Source organism: Bombina bombina, chromosome 2, assembly GCF_027579735.1.
Source record: "Bombina bombina isolate aBomBom1 chromosome 2, aBomBom1.pri, whole genome shotgun sequence".
Taxonomy (NCBI): Eukaryota; Metazoa; Chordata; class Amphibia; order Anura; family Bombinatoridae; genus Bombina; species Bombina bombina.
The window spans coordinates 51,654,671-51,674,544 of record NC_069500.1 but is presented as its reverse complement, the minus strand read 5'-3'; the positions used below and the strand labels follow the sequence as shown (position 1 = coordinate 51,674,544).

Sequence of the window (19,874 nt, the reverse complement as noted above, 5' to 3'; positions counted from 1 at the left end):
GTAAAATTTGGAAAAAGTATGCAGTGAAGACCAAGTCGCTGCCTTACAAATCTGTTCAACAGAAGCCTCATTTTTGAAAGCCCATGTGGAAGCCACTGCTCTAGTAGAATGAGCAGTAATTCTTTCAGGAGGCTGCTGGCCAGCAGTCTCATAGGCCAAACGGATGATGCTTTTCAGCCAAAAGGAAAGAGAAGTAGCAGTCGCTTTCTGACCTCTCCTCTTACCAGAATAGATAACAAACAAGGAGGATGTTTGTCTGAAATCCTTAGATGCTTGTAAATAGAACTTTAAAGCACGAACTACATCAAGATTGTGTAACAGACGTTCCTTCTTCGAAGGATTAGGACACAGAGAAGGAACAACTATTTCCTGGCTTATATTCTTTTTAGAAACAACTTTAGGAAGAAAATCAGGCTTGGCACGCAAAACTACCTTATCTGCGTGGAACACCAGGTAAGGTGAATCACACTGTAAGGCAGATAATTCTGAAACTCTTCGAGCAGAAGAGATAGCTACCAAAAACAAAACTTTCCAAGATAACAACTTAATGTCCATGGAATGTAAAGGTTCAAACGGAACCCCTTGAAGAACTGAAAGAACTAGATTTAGACTCCATGGCGAAGCCACAGGTTTATAGACAGGCTTGATTCTGACTAAAGCCTGAGCAAACGCTTGAATGTCTGGTACCTCTGCCAGACGCTTGTGTAAAAGGATAGACAGAGCAGATATCTGTCCTTTTAAGGAACTAGCTGACAATCCTTTCTCCAATCCTTCTTGGAGGAAAGACAATATCCTGGGAATCCTAATCTTACTCCATGAGTAACCCTTGGATTCACACCAACCCAGATATTTCCGCCATATCTTATGGTAGATTTTCCTGGTGACAGGCTTTCTAGCCTGAATCAGAGTATCTATAAATGACTCAGAGAAACCACGCTTTGATAGAATTAAGCGTTCAATCTCCAAGCAGTCAGACGTAGAGAAACTAGATTTGGATGCTTGAACGGACCCTGTATTAGAAGATCCTGCCTCATTGGCAGTGTCTATGGTGGGACAGATGACATGTCCACTAGGTCTGCATACCAAGTCCTGCGTGGCCACGCAGGAGCTATCAGAATCACCGAAGCCTTCTCCTGCTTGATTCTGGCGACCAGACGAGGGAGAAGGGGAAACGGTGGAAAAACATAAGCCAGATTGAAGGACCAAGGCGCTGCTAGAGCATCTATCAATACAGCCTTGGGGTCCCGGGACCTGGACCCATAGAGAGGAAGTTTGGTGTTCTGACGGGACGCCATCAGATCCAACTCTGGAGTGCCCCATAGCTGAGTCAGCTGGGCAAACACCTCCGGGCTTAGAGCCGGCAAAGAGAATGACTGGGGGGTGGAGCTAGAGGGGGAGCTATATGGACAGCTCTGCTGTGTGCTCTCTTTGCCACTTCCTGTAGGGAAGGAGAATATCCCACAAGTAAAGGATGAATCCGTGGATTGGATACACCTTGCAAGAGAAAGATATGTTTAGTTTAGTGGATTAGTAACTTTTTCAGTCCAATTCACACAAAAGTCGTTATTGGGAAAGTTATTGTGAGAGCCAGTATAGTATAGTCTATAGCCCCAAGGCAGAACATGCTGTGATCTGAGATGTCATCACATAAAATGCAGCATGTCTGCAGAAAGAATGGACACATGCAGGAACTTAGCATTTTCACTTTGCAGAACTTCTCCACATTAGACTGTTCTCTTCAAACACAGCTGTGTTCTGGCTGCACTATCTAAGTTTACCTTAACACAGTATATCAAGAGCAAAGTTCTGTTTGAAGAGAACAGTCAAATATGGATTAGCCCTGCAAAGCAGCAGTGCATTTATTGTTGACTAGCTCTCAGGGATTTTTTTTTATCCCGCCCTCATTACCCTTTCCCGATCAGCAAAGATGTGACTTCTGAATGTAAGACGTTCTAGTGAGCAATGTACCTTTTTAGTTGAAATATTTCTTTATTAATAGAAAATATAAGAAAATAAAACAAGATTACAGTATAACATCACGTACCAGGCAGCAGCCCCCCACCACAGTTGAACAAAAAATGAGGCATCTCCATTAAAATTATGCAAAGCAGCTCAAAAGTACATTTCAATTGGATGTGTCCCATATGACCAGTCAATCTGGAAACGTTGTGTCCCCAATGATAGAAAAATGTCCTTTAGCTCAAGATAGTGCAATGCACTTTTTTTTACTACATTTTCACCTTGTGATGTTAGATCAAGAGGAAAGGAAACTAATTTATTTTGTTTGTCTGAAGCTAACTTGCAATGCACTATATTATAAAACTTAAAAAAATGCTTTATTCTCCAGCAACATGTTGCAATAGAACTGTTGCTTTCGTGTAACCACCTGATTTCATGTTGAATTTTATTTCAAAATTACCTGCAGAAGATTTTTTACTAAAATGTTTTTTAAAAATCTCATCGCAGAAAGTGAAGAAAAGTTCTGACTTTGGGGTCTATAGTAATGTAATGAAGCAATATTGTATTACACAAAACAAATAAATCAAACAACATATTAGATTAAGAAAACCAAAAAAAATTAACATGTGAAATCAATTGTCAATATATATATTCTTACTAATAAGTTGCAATAAAAATGATTCAAGCATAACACCAGGGAACAATATGTGGAAACAAAGAATCAGGAAAAATTGCCAGGCGATCTTACTTCTGCCACTTGCGAAAGTAGCAAAATGATACAAGGAGAAGCCCTACACACAGCTCCATTAAAAACTGAGAACATCTACCTGCCATCCACCACAACCAAGGAATTAAATTCTGATCCCATAAATGCACACAAAAAAGTCTACCAGGAAATAATGTAAATTAAATATCTATTTTACCATTTATGACAAATCATAAAAGCTGACTATATTACAGACCACACTATATATGACAGATACACACCAGAGAACTCAATAGGTCACAACCAAAATTTGCCTTCACAGAGTTTTCAGTATTTCTCACCTCATCGTCTGCCTGCTGAAGTCTTGCAACCGCATAGCGCCGAACTGATGGATTATTAAAATGAGAGGACAAAAGTTCCAAAGAGTCCTCAACATCCATTGGCTTCCATTTGCCCAAGAGTTCTAGTGCTTGCTTGGCCTCTTGAGGTAAATCCCAGTTGACACACTTGAGAAACTTAGTCAAAGCCTATAATAATTAAGAAAAAGTATTAGTAAAGGTCATTATTTCAAACATGAACGTCTTGCCAATTCAACAAGAAAACCAACCAAATTACAATAAACTATTTAAAATAAACATTGTGGCCTTTATCTAGCTAGAGGTAGGTTTATTTAAAGGGTCATTTGGAGAGCATTTCACTATCAACCCTGCAATGCTATGAGTTCAACACCTGCAAAAGGACCTTTATGTGGTTTATTGACCTTTCTAAAATAAAATCGCATAGAGTCTCTTTAAAGGGATACCAGCAATATAAAAAAAAATAACATAATTTATGTAAGAACTTACCTGATAAATTAATTTCTTTCATATTGGCAAGAGTCCATGAGCTAGTGACATTTGGGTTATACAATCCTACCAGGAGGGGCAAAGTTTCCCAAACCTCAAAATGCCTATAAATACACCCCTCACCACACCCACAATTCAGTTTAACGAATAGCCAAGCAGTGGGGTGATAAAGAAAGGAGTAGAAAGCACCAAGAAAGGAAATTTGGAAATAATTGTGCTTTATACAAAAAATCATAACCACCATAAAAAGGGTGGGCCTCATGGACTCTTGCCAATATGAAAGAAATGAATTTATCATTTAAGTTCTTACATAAATTATGTTTTCTTTCATGTAATTGGCAAGAGTCCATGAGCTAGTGACATATGGGATATCAATACCCAAGATGTGGATCTTCCACTCAAGAGTCACTAGAGAGGGAGGGAATAAAAAATAAAAACAGCCATATTTCGCTGAAAAAATTAATCCACAACCCAAAAAAATAAGTTTATTTCAATTTTTGAAAGAAAAAAACTTAATTCAAAAAGCACAAGAATCATACTGAAACAGCTGCCTGAAGAACTTTTCTACCAAAAACTGCTTCTGAAGAAGCAAATAAATCAAAACGGTAGAATTTAGTAAATGTATGCAAAGAGGACCAAGTTGCCACTTTGCAAATCTGATCAACTGAAGCTTCATTCTTAAAAGCCCACGAAGTGGAGACCGATCTAGTAGAATGAGCTATAATTCTCTGAGGCGGGGCCTGACCCGACTCCAAATAAGCTTGATGAATCAAAAGTTTCAACCAAGAAGACAAGGAAATAGCAGAAGCCTTCTGACCTTTCCCAGGACCAGAAAATAAAACAAATAGACTGGAAGTCTTCCTGAAATCTTTAGTAGCTTCCACATAATATTTCAAAGCTCTTACCACATCCAAAGAATGTAAGGATCTTTCCAAATAATTCTTAGGATTAGGACATAAGGAAGGGACAACAATTTCTCTACTAATGTTGTTGAATTCACAACCTTAGGTTAAAAATTGAAAAGAAGTCCGCAAAACTGCCTTATCTTGATGAAAAATCAGAAAAGGAGACTCACAAGAAAGAGCAGATAGCTCAGAAACTCTTCTAGCAGAAGAGATAGCCAAAAGGAACAACACTTTCCAAGAAAGTAGTTTAATGTCCAAAGAATGCATAGGCTCAAATGGAGGAGCCTGTAAAGCCTTCAGAACCAAATTAAGACTCCAAGGAGGAGAAATTGATTTAATGACAGGCTTAATACGAACTAAAGCTCGTACAAAACAGTGAATATCAGGAAGTATAGCAATCTTTCTGTGAAATAAAACAGAAAGAGCGGAGATTTGACCTTTCAAGGAACTTGCAGACAAACCCTTATCCAAACCATCCTGAATGAACTGTAAAATTCTAGGAATTCTAAAATAATGCCAGGAGAATTTATGAGAAGAACACCATGAAATGTAAGTCTTCCAAACTCTATAATAAATCTTTCTAGAGACAGATTTACGAGCTTGTAACATAGTATTAATCACTGAGTCAGAGAAACCTGACTTAGAACTAAGCGTTCAATTTCCATACCTTCAAATTTAATGATTTGAAATCCTGATGGAAAAACAGACTTTGAGATAGTAAGTACGGCCGTAACGGAAGTGGCCAAGGTGGGCAACTGGACATCCGAACCAGATCCGCATACCAAAATCTGTGTGGCCGGGGGGCGTGGCTAAGCAGGGAACATGGCCGGTCGCAATTCTTGAGTCTGCAAAAGGGAACTGAGATATCTATCAAATATATCTTGGAATAACCAACATCTTGCACTCATATAGTTATATCCTAAGAGCTGATCATTTCTCAAACAGAACCATATGAAAATTTTGCTGGTTCTATGACCTTTTCGACCTCATTGGACTTTTACTAGAGGCCTTCCAAGTGTACTTTTCACCCTTACCCTGGCGACTAAGGATTAGCTGCAAACGCGCTAATTATATCCCTTCAACATACGGAATATAACATACAGGCAAATACAGAGGAGATGGATCATCTAATATATACACTTTTGGAGGACTTTGCGCAGGACTTCTGCATGAAAATGGATGACCTGAGGTTTGTTCTAAAGTCAGAGATGGGACCGACTGACAAACAACCACTCTTATCGGACTCTCCTAAGGCACCCGCACACATCCAAGACAAGATTAGCCCTGAGACACGAACCTCCGCTAATTCTTTAAAGGGGGAACTGAATCCGTTGATAAGCTCAGAAAATGAGTCACGTGGTCTCCTGAACATGCCGATATTCCAAATGGCCACCCCGGCTACGCTAGAGCAGAAGGAGAATACCCTACTACTTACCAAACGGACGGATGCAGAGTCAGGAACACCTGACAAGAAGCAAGCTCTCAGGGGCAATGAATATATGCGATCCTGGACGACAAAGTTAGGGGAAGCAGCCTACCCTACGATGCGTCATCTCGGCTTGCCCTGTCTAGTTAAAGCATGCGGAGTCCGGTTCCTGTGCTGGAGACATCATCACTCATACTGCCCTTCAACAATAGGAGGTGTCCTTCCGATAGCGACGTGCAGCTGTCTAACCTGGTCTCCTTCTGCTCACCGTATGAAGAACGGTGTTGGGTAATGCTCTTTTCAGGTCTATATCCCTTTATGGAGACCCACTTCCGAGACATTGAACTTACATTTATCACTCAGATGACGACTATACAGTCCGATGCCCGACCCTATAATGTATAAACTTTTACTTGCTAGTGGAGATCCATACCATGTTCAAACCTACATAGGATTCCATATTTGTTTCACGATCTCTCTACACACTTTTCCTTCCATGTTATTCACTATGTTCTTAGCTAGGAGGATTTTATTTGTTTCCCTACTGCTAGCCCAGCTCATATATATATACTTGCTACTGAAACACTCCACATGTTACTTGTAATACCCTCAAGCTTACTGGATCATTTCACAAGGCATAACATAAAACATACAATCATTCTGTTTTCATTTTACTGCAGCTATGGACTATTATTACAGAATGTATACCCAATGCACTATATGCTTTTAGGTGCTTCTACCACTTAATCTCGGTAACAGTGACCTGGACTGAAATTTTGAGTCTACTTGTATTAGGGCACTCTGATCAATTCATGGTTATTGACTCATGTCTGTTGTATACTCTTTTGGTTCAGTAGTTTTCTCACTTACCTCATGAATCTTTCTTTTTAGTGTGTAATGGTATAGCTTTATATATTTACTACTGATACTCATGATATGCCTTAATGCAGTTATGTAACACCAATTGCTTGCTACTTTCCATATATATCCTAGACCCAAAAGGTTGTTATAATTTAAATTATAATAGGAACATATTATAAGCATTACAGCCCAGTTTCCTGCTCTATTATTAACATTATTAGTTGTTATCCTCCCTCCCCTCCTCTCTCACTACTATTTAGCCTTAGATATTAGTGTACATATAGCATTAGTAGTCTGAGAGTGACAATTTACTTGGTTTGAGACTCCTCTCTAGGTACAATGTGCAGCCTTATGTAGGTAGAGGAAGACATCAGCGATATGTGTAGTCTGGTGTTCCCTTAAACGCCATGCTGTATAGGAGTAATTACAACCTCTATAATATAATTCTAATTAGAATATGGTTTGTCCATAATATAACTAATTATATAGCAAAACTATAGCTTCTCATATGTTTTATTTCCCAAAGCATTAGTTTATGTTTTTGAATATACATGCATTTCTTATGTAACTTGATAGCCCTAACCCCTTGTGTGTTTTTTTTAGATACCCTTGGTCTCCTATATATTTACTTTGTTGGGATCAAATATATTACTGTTTAGTGGAATATCTATGCCTATGATGTTTAAGGGACTATGTTCTTGCGGGTCAGAGTTTATGTCATATTGATACAATGTACTATGCACCCTAACCTACACTATGGGATGAGAGGGCTAAGCAGGCATACCAGCGGGCTTAACATTCTGTCAGCCCTATAGGCTCATTGATGGAGTCTGCGCATAAAGAGTAGCCCAAACTTGCTTAGGCGTTCATACATTTATTTACAGAGCTCCCTGCAAATAGATAACAAGTCACTCTTAGCTTGCCTCATGCCTCTATTTGTAGTTTTAGAGGTACCTAATAGATAATGAGAAAACTACTTATTGACTAAATCAGGGACTATATTACACTTCACTCACTCCCACTTGAAGCGTTCAACATAACACCCCCTAGCAGTTACAATCTATAGTTGGCAGCTTCCTTATATATACCAATAAAACTGTACACCACAAATGCTATCCAGTCTGAGTTAGAGAGGTTCTTATTGAATTGTATGATTAGATGGATACAAAACCATACCCAAGAGCATCTACCCACCATCTAAATTGTCTATCAGCTTGCTATTACACTCTATTCATTTATATTACTAGTAGATATGAACAAAGTCTCATCGCTGCCATTGTACCTGACACTTTTGGAAGAGAATACCAACATATTAGGGGATATGATCGAAATGTGTGTTTTCACAAGCTACTGCATAAGTGTCCCATTACAATATGAATATTACTATATGCCAGTTTTCTATCCTAAGTTAAACATCTAGTTACTGATGACACCCCTCAGACCATACTATACCTCACATCTAACATAAAAGTGACCACTAACTGTACTTAGCCCCCTGTTTTTGTATTTGCAGCGGTTTTAGGCAGTTTATTTACTGGGAAGTGTATGCTCCAACTTTTTCACATTAATGAGTGCTAAGGCTAATCATCCTTCTGAATCATTTAATGTTACCATCTTACAGGCAATGACTCATCTTGTTACGTATAGATGATATATAGCTGATATTCAAGATAATAATATATGATTCTGTACACCCCCTACAATGTAAATTCGTTTGGGAAAACCCCTCTGATGCGCATTAGCCTTTTTTTCTTATACGCCTCTCTAGTTTTATGTAGGCCCTAAAAGACATATACTTGTTAATTGGCCCAATTATACTCACCATAACGTTTTTAAAAATTGCTTGGACACGCCCCCCTCCTCTTAATTTTCGAGCGGCTTTTGCCCGCTGCTTTCCCCCCATTTTTTTCTTTATATTTACTATTTCAATTTACACTTTCACTCCACCAAAAAAAAAAGAGATTTCATTAAGAATAGTCCATTTACAATCTGATTTATTGACCAATAGCTATGTTTTGAGTATTTTCATAAGTGATCATATATCATCATACATGAAGAGATTTTCAGCAAGTGCTTATCTACCTAGTTCACTATTTCACTATTTCCCTCAACAAATTATTACTAACGTATATTTCTTAAACTCTCAAACTTGTCGTATAGATTGTCTTGTAACATACCAACTGTTTGTTCTATACATATATGTGCATTACCTGTTATTGTAAATGGACAAAATATGTTATTGTAACTCTCTGTAATCTCAATAAAAAAAAAATATATTTCAAAATCTGTGTGGCCATGCTGGAGCCACCAGCAACACAAAAGACTGTTCCATGATGATTTTGGAGATCACTCTTGGAAGGAGAACTAGAGGCGGGAAGATGTAAGCAGGATGATAACACCAAGGAAGTGTCAGTGCATCCACTGCTTCCGCCTGAACATCCCTGGACCTGGACAGGTATCTGGGAAGTTTCTTGTTTAGATGATAGGCCATGAGATTTATCTCTGGAAGACCCCACATCTGAACAATCTGAGAAAACACATCTGGATGGAGAGACCACTCCCCTGGATGTAAAGTCTGGCGGCTGAGATAATCCGCCTCCCAATTGTCTACACCTGGGATATGCACCACAGAGATTAGACCGGAGCTGGATTCCGCCCAAGCAAGTATCCGAGATACTTCTTTCATAGCTTGGGGACTGTGAGTCCCACCCTGATGATTGACATAAGCCACAGTTGTGATATTGTCTGTCTGAAAACAAATGAACGGTTCTCTCTTTAGCAGAGGCCAAGACTGAAGAGCCCTGAGAATTGCACGGAGTTCTAAAATATTTATTGGTAATCTCGCCTCTTGAGATTTCCAAACCCCTTGTGCTGTCAGAGATCCCCAAACAGCTCCCCATCCTGAAAGACTCGCATCTGTTGAAATCACAGTCCAGGTTGGCCGAACAAAGGAAGCCCCTTGAACCAAACGATGGTGATCTATCCACCATGTCAGAGATTGTCGTACATTGGGATTCAAGGATAGTAATTGTGATATCTTTGTATAATCCCTGCACCATTGATTCAGCATGCAAAGCTGTAGAGGTCTCATGTGAAAACGAGCAAAGGGGATCGCGTCCAATGCTGCAGTCATGAGACCTAAAACTTCCATGCACATAGCCACTGAAGGGAATGACTGAGACTGAAGGTGCCGGCATGCTGCGACCAATTTTAAACGTCTCTTGTCTGTTAGAGACAAGTTAGTTGGTTTCCTAAATGGCTTGAATTTATTCCAATTAGAGGAAGATTGAGTTTTTGTTCCTTATTTTGACGAAAGGAACGAAAACGGTTAGAAGCCTTAGATTTACCCTTAGGTTTTTTATCCTGAGGCAGAAAAACTCCTTTTCCTCCAGTGATAGTTAAAATAATAGAATCCAACTGAGAACCAAATAAATTATTACCTTGGAAAGAAAGAGATAGTAATCTAGATTTAGATGTCATATCAGCATTCCAAGATTTAAGTCACAAAGCTCTTCTAGCTAATACAGCTAAAGACATGGATCTAACATCAATTTTGATAATATCAAAAATGGCATCACAAATAAAAACATAATTTATGCTTACCTGATAAATTCCTTTCTCCTGTAGTGTAGTCAGTCCACGAGTCATCCATTACTTATGGAATATATCTCTTCCTAACAGGAAACTGCAAGAGAATTACCCAGCAGAGCTGCTATATAGCTCCTCCCCTCACCTATCATACTCAGTCATTCGACCAAAGCAGACGAGAAAGGAGGAACCATAGGGTACAGTGGTGACTGGAGTTTAATTAAAATTTAGACCTGCCGTAAAAACAGGGCGGGCCGTGGACTGACTACACTACAGAAGAAAGGAATTTATCAGGTAAGCATAAATTATGTTTTCTCCTGTTAAGTGTAGTCAGTCCACGGGTCATCCATTACTTATGGAATACCAATACCAAAGCTAAAGTACATGGATGAAGGGAGGGACAAGGCAGGAACATTAAACAGAAGGAACCACTGCCTGAAGTACCTTTCTCCCAAAAATAGCCTCCGACGAAGCAAAAGTGTCAAATTTGTAAAATTTTGAAAAAGTGTGAAGCGAAGACCAAGTCGCAGCCTTGCAAATCTGTTCAACAGAGGCCTCATTTTTAAAGGCCCAGGTGGAAGCCACAGCTCTAGTAGCATGAGCTGTAATCCTTTCAGGAGGCTGCTGTCCAGCAGTCTCATAGGCTAAGCGTATTATGCTACGAAGCCAAAAAGAGAGAGAGGTAGCCGAAGCCTTTTGACCTCTCCTCTGTCCAGAGTAAACGACAAACAGGGAAGAAGTTTGACGAAAATCCTTAGTTGCCTGCAAATAGAATTTCAGGGCACGGACTACGTCCAGATTATGCAAAAGTCATTCCTTCTTTGAAGAAGGGTTAGGACACAGAGATGGAACAACAATCTCTTGATTGATATTCCTGTTAGTAACTACCTTAGGTAAGAACCCAGGTTTAGTATGCAGGACTACCTTGTCTGAATGAAAAATCAGATAAGGAGAATCACAATGTAAGGCAGATAACTCAGAGACTCTTCGAGCCGAGGAAATAGCCATCAAAAACAGAACTTTCCAAGATAACAGCTTGATATCAATGGAATGAAGGGGTTCAAATGGAACGCCTTGAAGAACATTAAGAACTAAGTTTAAGCTCCACGGCGGAGCAACAGACTTAAACACAGGCTTAATCCTAGTTAAAGCCTGACAGAAAGCCTGAACGTCTGGAACTTCAGCCAGACGTTTGTGTAGAAGAATAGACAGAGCAGAAATCTGTCCCTTTAACGAACTAGTAGATAAGCCCTTTTCTAAACCCTCTTGTAGAAAGGACAATATCCTAGGAATCCTAGTAACTCTTGGATTCGCACCAATGTAAATATTTACGCCATATCTTATGGTAAATTTTTCTGGTAACAGGCTTCCTAGCCTGTATTAAGGTATCAATAACCGACTCCGAGAAGCCACGCTTTGATAGAATCAAGCGTTCAATCTCCATGCAGTCAGCCTCAGAGAAATTAGATTTGGATGTTTGAAAGGACCCTGAATTAGAAGGTCCTGTCTCAGAGGCAGAGACCACGGTGGACAGGACGACATGTCCACTAGGTCTGCATACCAGGTCCTGCGTGGCCACGCAGGCGCTATCAGAATCACCAAAGCTCTCTCCTGTTTGATCTTGGCAATCAAACGAGGAAGCATCGGGAATGGTGGAAACACATAAGCCATGTTGAAGACCCAAGGGGCTGTCAGAGCATCTATCAGCACCGCTCCCGGGTCCCTGGACCTGGATCCGTAACAAGGAAGCTTGGCGTTCTGACGAGACGCCATGAGATCCTGATCTGGTTTGCCCCAACAACGAATCAGTTGAGCAAAGACCACCGGATGAAGCTCCCACTCCCCCGGATGAAAAGTCTGGCGACTTAGAAAATCCGCCTCCCAGTTCTCCACGCCTGGGATGTAGATCGCTGACAGGTGGCAAGAGTGAGACTCTGCCCAGCGAATTATCTTTGAGACTTCCAACATCGCTAGGGAACTTCTGGTTCCCCCTTGATGGTTGATGTAAGCCACAGTCGTGATGTTGTCCGACTGAAATCTGATGAACCTCAGAGTTGCTAACTGAGGCCAAGCTAGGAGAGCATTGAATATTGCTCTTAACTCCAGAATATTTATTGGGAGGAGTTTCTCCTCCTGAGTCCATAATCCCTGAGCTTTCAGACTGCTCCCCAGCCTAGAAGGCTGGCGTCTGTTGTTACAATCGTCCAATCTGGCCTGCGAAAGGTCATCCCCTTGGACAGATGTGGCCGAGAAAGCCACCATAGAAGAAAATCTCTGGTCTCTTGATCCAGATTTAGTAGGGGGGACAAATCTGAGTAATCCCCGTTCCACTGACTTAGCATGCACAATTGCAGCGGTCTGAGATGCAGGCGCGCAAATGGTACTATGTCCATTGCCGCTACCATTAAGCCGATTACTTCCATGCACTGAGCTACTGACGGGTGTGGAATGGAGTGAAGGACACGGCAAGCATTTAGAAGTTTTAATAACCTGGCCTCTGTCAGGTAAAGTTTCATCTCTACAGAATCTATAAGAGTCCCTAGAAAGGGAACTCTTGTAAGTGGTAATAGAGAACTCTTTTCCACGTTCACCTTCCACCCATGCGACCTCAGAAATGCCAGAACTATCTCTGTATGAGACTTGGCAGTTTGAAAACTTGACGCTTGTATCAGAATGTCGTCTAGGTACAGAGTCACCGCTATGCCTCGCGGTCTTAGTACCGCCAGAAGTGATCCTAGTATTTTTGTAAAGATTCTTGGAGCCGTAGCTAATCCGAAGGGAAGAGCTACAAACTGGTAATGCCTGTCTAGGAAGGCAAATCTCAGATACCGGTAATGGTCCTTGTGAATCGGTATGTGAAGGTAGGCATCCTTTAGATCCACTGTGGTCATGTACTGACCCTCTTGGATCATGGGAAGGATGGTTCGAATAGTTTCCATTTTGAATGATGGAACTCTTAGAAATTTGTTTAGGATTTTTAAGTCCAAGATTGGCCTGAAGGTTCCCTCTTTCTTGGGAACCACAAATAGGTTTGAATAGAATCCCTGCCCGTGTTCCGTCCGCGGAACTGGGTGGATTACCCCCATTAGTAAGAGGTCTTGTACACAGCGTAGAAACGCCTCTTTCTTTATTTGGTTTGCTGATAACCTTGAAAGATGAAATCTCCCCCGTGGAGGAGAAGTTTTGAAGTCCAGGAGATATCCCTGAGATATGATCTCCAACGCCCAGGGATCCTGGACATCTCTTGCCCAAGCCTGGGCGAAGAGAGAAAGTCTGCCCCCCACTAGATCCGTTTCCGGATAGGGGGCCCTCTCTTCATGCTGTTTTGGGGGCAGCAGCAGGTTTCTTGGCCTGCTTGCCCCTGTTCCAGGACTGGTTAACTTTCCAGCCCTGTCTGTAACGAGCAACAGCTCCTTCCTGTTTTGGAGCGGAGGAAGTTGATGCTGCTCCTGCCTTGAAGTTACGAAAGGCACGAAAATTAGACTGTTTGGCCTTTGATTTGGCCCTGTCCTGAGGTAGAGCATGGCCCTTACCTCCCGTAATGTCAGCAATAATTTCTTTCAAGCCGGGCCTGAATAAGGTCTGCCCTTTGAAAGGAATATTAAGCAATTTAGATTTAGAAGTCACGTCAGCTGACCAGGATTTAAGCCATAGCGCTCTGCGCGCTTGGATGGCGAATCCGGAGTTCTTAGCCGTAAGTTTGGTTAAATGCACAACGGCATCAGAAACAAATGCGTTAGCTAGCTTAAGTGTCTTAAGCTTGTTGATTATTTCATCCAATGGAGCTGAGCGAATGGCCTCTTCCAGAGACTCAAACCAGAATGCTGCCGCAGCAGTGACAGGCGCAATGCATGCGAGGGGCTGTAAAATAAAACCTTGTTGAACAAACATTTTCTTAAGGTAACCCTCTAATTTTTTATCCATTGGATCTGAAAAGGCACAACTATCCTCCACCGGGATAGTGGTACGCTTAGCTAAAGTAGAAACTGCTCCCTCCACCTTAGGGACCGTCTGCCATAAGTCTCGTGTGGTGGCGTCAATAGGAAACATTTTCCTAAATATGGGAGGAGGGGTAAAAGGCACACCCGGTCTATCCCACTCCTTGCTAATAATCTCTGTAAGCCTTTTTGGTATAGGAAATACGTCAGTACACACCGGTACCGCATAGTATCTATCCAACCTACATAATTTCTCTGGAATTGCAACCGTGTTACAATCATTCAGAGCCGCTAATACCTCCCCTAGCAATGTGCGGAGGTTCTCTAGCTTAAATTTAAAATTGGAAATCTCTGAATCCAGTCTCCCTGGATCAGATCCGTCACCCACAGAATGAAGCTCTCCGTCCTCACGTTCTGCAAACTGTGACGCAGTATCTGACATGGCTCTCATCTCATCCGCGCGCTCTATCCTTAACCCAGAGCTATCGCGCTCGCCTCTTAATTCTGGCAACTTAGATAATACTTCTGTCATAACAGTAGCCATGTCTTGCAAAGTGATTTGTAAGGGCCTCCCTGATGTACTTGGCGCCACAAAATCACGCACCTCCTGAGCGGGAGGCGAAGGTACTGACACGTGAGGAGAGTTAGTCGGCATAACTTCCCCCTCGTCGTCTGGTGATAATTTCTTTACATGTAAAGATTGACTTTTATTTAAAGAAGCATCAATGCAATTAGTACAAAAATTTCTATTGGGCTCCACATTGGCCTTTAAACATAGTGAACAAAGAGATTCATCTGAGTCAGACATGTTTAAACAAACTAGCAATGAGACTAGCAAACTTGGAAATACTTTTCAAAATTAATTTACAAGCAATATAAAAAACGTTACTGTGCCTTTAAGAAGCACAGAAAAACTGACACAGTTGAAATAACAATGACCAAAATAGTTATAGCAACCAAATTTTCACAGTAAATGTATTAAGTTAGCAAAGGATTGCACCCACCAGCAAATGGATGATTAACCCCTTAGTACCCAAAAACGGATAACAATTATATAATTAACGTTTTTCTCACAGTCAAATACACTGTCACAGGACTGCTGTGCCTGATTACCTCCCTCAAAATGGATTTTGAAGACCCCTGAGCTCTCTAGAGACGATCTGGATCATGGAGGATGAAGTAGACAGATTGTGACTGAATTTTTACTGCGCAAAAAAAGCGCTAAAATAGGCCCCTTCCACTCATATTACAACAGTGGGGAAGCTCAGAAACTGTTTCTATGCAGAAAACAAAAATGGCCATGTGGTAAAAATCATGCCCTAATAAGTTTTATCACCAAGTACCTCACAAAAACGATTAACAAGCCAGTAAACGTTTTAAACATACATTTGAAAGTTATGTATTATTATTAATAAGCCTGCTACCAGTCGTTTTTACTGCAGTTAAGGCTCATACATTATTTTAGTATTAACAGTATTTTCAGAGTCAATTCCATTCCTTAGAAAAATACATTCAGTGTACACACACACACACATCAGCCTGATACCAGTCGCTATCACTGCATTTAAGGCTGAACTTACTTTACAATGGTATCAGCAGTATTTTCTCAGTCAATTCCATTCCTCAGAAAATAAATTACTGCACATACCTCATTTGTTGCAGGGGAGCCCTGCATGCTATTCCCCTTCTCTGAAGTTACCTCACTCCTCAGATGAGAAACAGCCAGTGGATCTTAGTTACGTCTGCTAAGACCATAGAAAAAAACCCAGGCAGATTCTTCTTCTAATGCTGCCTGAGAATAAACAGCACACTCCGGTGCCATTTAAAAATAACAAACTTTTGATTGTAGAAATAAACTAAGTTAAAAAACACCACAGATCTCTCACAGCTTCCTTTTTAGTTAGGCTGCAAGAGAATGACTGGGTATGATAGGTGAGGGGAGGAGCTATATAGCAGCTCTGCTGGGTAATTCTCTTGCAGTTTCCTGTTAGGAAGAGATATATTCCATAAGTAATGGATGACCCGTGGACTGACTACACTTAACAGGAGAAATTATTATCATGTTGCAGTAAGCGAGTAATGCTAGATATGTCAGGATCCAAATCATGTTGCGCTAAATTCTCCAACCAAAAAGTTGAGGCAGCCGCAACATCAGCAAAAGAAATAGCAGGTCTGAGAAGATGACCTGAATATAAATAGGCCTTCCTTAGATAGGATTCAAGTTTCCTATCTAAAGGATCCTTAAAGGAAGTACTATCTTCCATAGGAATAGTGGTACATTTAGCAAGAGTAGAAATAGCCCCATCAACTTTGGGGATTTTTTCCCAAAACTCTATAGATTTTGCTGGTAAAGGATACAATTTTTTAAACCTTGAAGAAGGAATAAAAGAAGTACCTGGCTTATTCCATTCCCTAGAAATCATATCAGAAATAGCCTCAGGAATAGGAAAAACCCCTGGGGAAACCATAGGAGGTTTAAAAACAGCATTTAAACGTTTATTAGACTGAACGTCAATAGGACAGGTTACCTCAATATCCAAAGTATCTAACACTTCTTTTAATAAAGAACGCATATACTCTATTTTAAATAAATAAGTAGATTTGTCAGTGTCTATGTCTGAGGAAGGATCTTCTGTCTCAGATAGATCCTCATCAGAAGAGGATAAATTATTATGTTGTTGGTCATTTGAAATTTCATCAGCTAAATGAGAAGTTTTAAAAGACCTTTTACGTTTATTAGAAGGTGGAAATGCAAACAAAGCCTTCATAAGAGAATCAGAAACAAATTATTTAAAATTTACAGGTATATCATGCACATTAGAAGTTGAAGGAACTACAACTGGCAATGTACTATTACTGATGGAAACACTATCTGCATGTAAAAGTTTATCATGACAACTATTACAAATGACATTCGGTGAAATAATTTCTACAATTTTGCAACAAATGCACTTAGCTTTGGTAGAACCGATGTCAGGAAGCAATGTTCCAGCAGAAACTTCTGAGACAGGATCAGATTGGGACATCTTGCTCAATGTAGCATATAGCATAGCATATAGAATAGCATAGGCCTCTGATAGAAAAAAGCAAGAGGCAAACATACAAGGGGTATTGAAATAATGAAAAAGTTTGGCGCCAAGAATGACGCACAATGTAACGTAAACTTTTTTGGCGCCAAAAATAACCGGAAATGACACACTCGCGTCACTAATGACGCTGTCGTGTGAAAGGTCTCGGTGTCACGAATGACGCCGGAAATGAAGACGTTGCGTCATAAATGTATATTAAAGGGATACCAGCAATCTAAAAAAAATATATGTATTTTCAAAGAAAGTTAAAAAACCTCTAATGTGATTTTATATAGCATGTGATTTTATATAGCAAGTGAGTTGTTAGAGTTTTATTCGGGAGAGCACATTAGTACTTAGAAGCAGCTTTATATTTGTTTTCTTTTGTTGACCAATAAACTAGTTATACTTTCCCACCACTGATTAAATGTATGTATAAAAGTGTGTGTCAATGGGGAAAAAAGTTTACTTTTAAAGAGGCAGATTTGGGAGGCAAGTAAATATTCAACATTTATTTTGCTTTAGGAATCAAAAACATAGCTAATTCATATTACTCAGTTACTAGTGGCTTTCTTTATAAAACAAATATCCATTTTATATAAATACCTTTTCCTGATTTGTGAGGTACCATCTGAACTTCCATACCAAGTCTTGCTCTTCTGAAGTTAGTTGCTTTGTTGGGGGGTAACTTACAATTATCTGTAAAAATAAATCATGAAGAATTACATTAACATAAACAAAATGGTTAATTTACTTTACACTTTTTTTTTTTAAATATTAAATACCTGTGTTACCATATATACCAAGACAGCCTTACTAGAAGCCCAGAGGTGGCAGTAGGTGAAGTAGTGTTTTTTTGTTATTATTAAGATGATTAATTTATCATAACATCTACATAGGTTCTTTCTAAATCTAGATTTCAGTTACTGTGGTTGAAATATGTGACTTCTATATTTATGCCTGACTGTATTTCTTGTACTCACCTCTATATTTATGCCTGACTGTATTTCTTGTACTCACCTCTATATTTATGCCTGACTGTATTTCTTGTACTCACCTCTATATTTATGCCTGACTGTATTTTTTGTACTCACCTTTATATTTATGCCTGACTGTATTTCTTGTACTCACCTCTATATTTATGCCTGACTGTATTTTTTGTACTCACCTTTATATTTATGCCTGACTGTATTTCTTGAAATTGAAAAACCAAAGAAGTGGCAGATAATTATTCCCCATAGAAAGAAGGGAACACTTATGGATCAGATTTATTGATGACATCCCATTCCTATGTGATGGCACTAGTGATATTCTGTTAAACCTTGTAAATACATTTATCACCAATGATTTAGAGCTACATTTGACATATATTTTCAGTAAGCAGTCTGTCAACTTATTGAATATCAAAGTAAATAAATGAGATGTGCATACTGAGATATATTGCAAAGATACTACAGCAAAGAAAATTCTGGAAGCTTTGAGCCATCATCCCAGTGCATATGTAAAATGTATTCCCCTATGGTTAATGTATGAAACACAAGGATTGAACGGCTATTCTCTTAAGACCTTAAAATGCGAATGCGCTAGAATAGAATCAGGGATCAGTGTATTAGTGAGAACATAAATAAACACAGCAAAGTAGGGTTTGCTTTATTTCTACACATAACATTTGCTGGGAAGAGCGACATTATCAAAAACATTGAGAAGCATTTTGACTGGATCAACAATAGTAGGAACTTGTCCCCCGACACACAGAGATGCCCCAATTCTAAATGAAAAATTGGCGCACAGCAATTATTTATGGTTAAACAGAAAAAGAAAACTACCAGCTTTAAAAATGGAGGCAAAGGAAAGAGAGCATATATTTAATCGACAAGCAGAATCTTTTTTCTCTCTCTCTTATGAGCCTAAAATCTGACTAAAGGTGAGATAAAGCAGCTATTCAAATCATCAGCTTATATGTACACACTCATTAAAACCCTAACCCTGGTCAAAGCATAAGATCTTTCCGAAGACTTACATTAAGCTGATCTCGCGTGGCTGCATTAGGCTTGAGATCATGATCGGAGGGACCACTTCTCAGGCTCCTGGCTAGCTTGTGATGTTTGCTCTCCACTAAGTTTTCCTGAAACAGAAATAGAATACAGATAAGTGTCTGTTTACGCCTTTAATCACTGAGAATGTCACAAAAATACATTTTCAGTTAGGCTGCTTCTGATGAACAAATGAAATGTTATACACCAGTGTCCATACTAATAAGTAAATATGGGAGCCGAGCTATCCTGGCAATACGTAAAAATAAAGGCACATAATCAACATTAATCTGTAATTTATTGTTTCACAAATGAATTACTTTATCTTCTAAATAATAGAACATGAGAATAGGTGCTATAAACAAACGTTTTCCTCCAAGGGCTATTCCTTCATTTCTGTAAATTTACTTTACAATATAAAATTCCAAAGATCAATATTAATATAAAACAACATTAGGTAGTACAGCTGCACAAAAAGTAATGGGTGCAAGGGCATTTTATGGCTTATTTGGTGTATTCAGTTATATATTGAGCTATACTGAGTG

At 39.6% G+C, this 19,874-nt stretch overlaps 1 protein-coding gene across 2 annotated transcripts in view; it reads right to left on the bottom strand.

Annotated features, from left to right (window-relative positions):
* Positions 1-19,874, bottom strand: part of PIK3C3 (phosphatidylinositol 3-kinase catalytic subunit type 3) — a 655,170-nt gene that overhangs the window by 401,344 nt on the left and 233,952 nt on the right. For both annotated transcript variants that reach the window (XM_053701053.1, XM_053701054.1), the window contains 3 exons: positions 19,317-19,421; positions 17,903-17,995; positions 3,007-3,192 (listed from right to left, as the gene is read on the bottom strand). In XM_053701053.1, the coding sequence (XP_053557028.1) occupies positions 3,007-3,192; positions 17,903-17,995; positions 19,317-19,421 (384 nt within the window). The remainder of the gene's footprint in view (positions 1-3,006; positions 3,193-17,902; positions 17,996-19,316; positions 19,422-19,874) is intronic.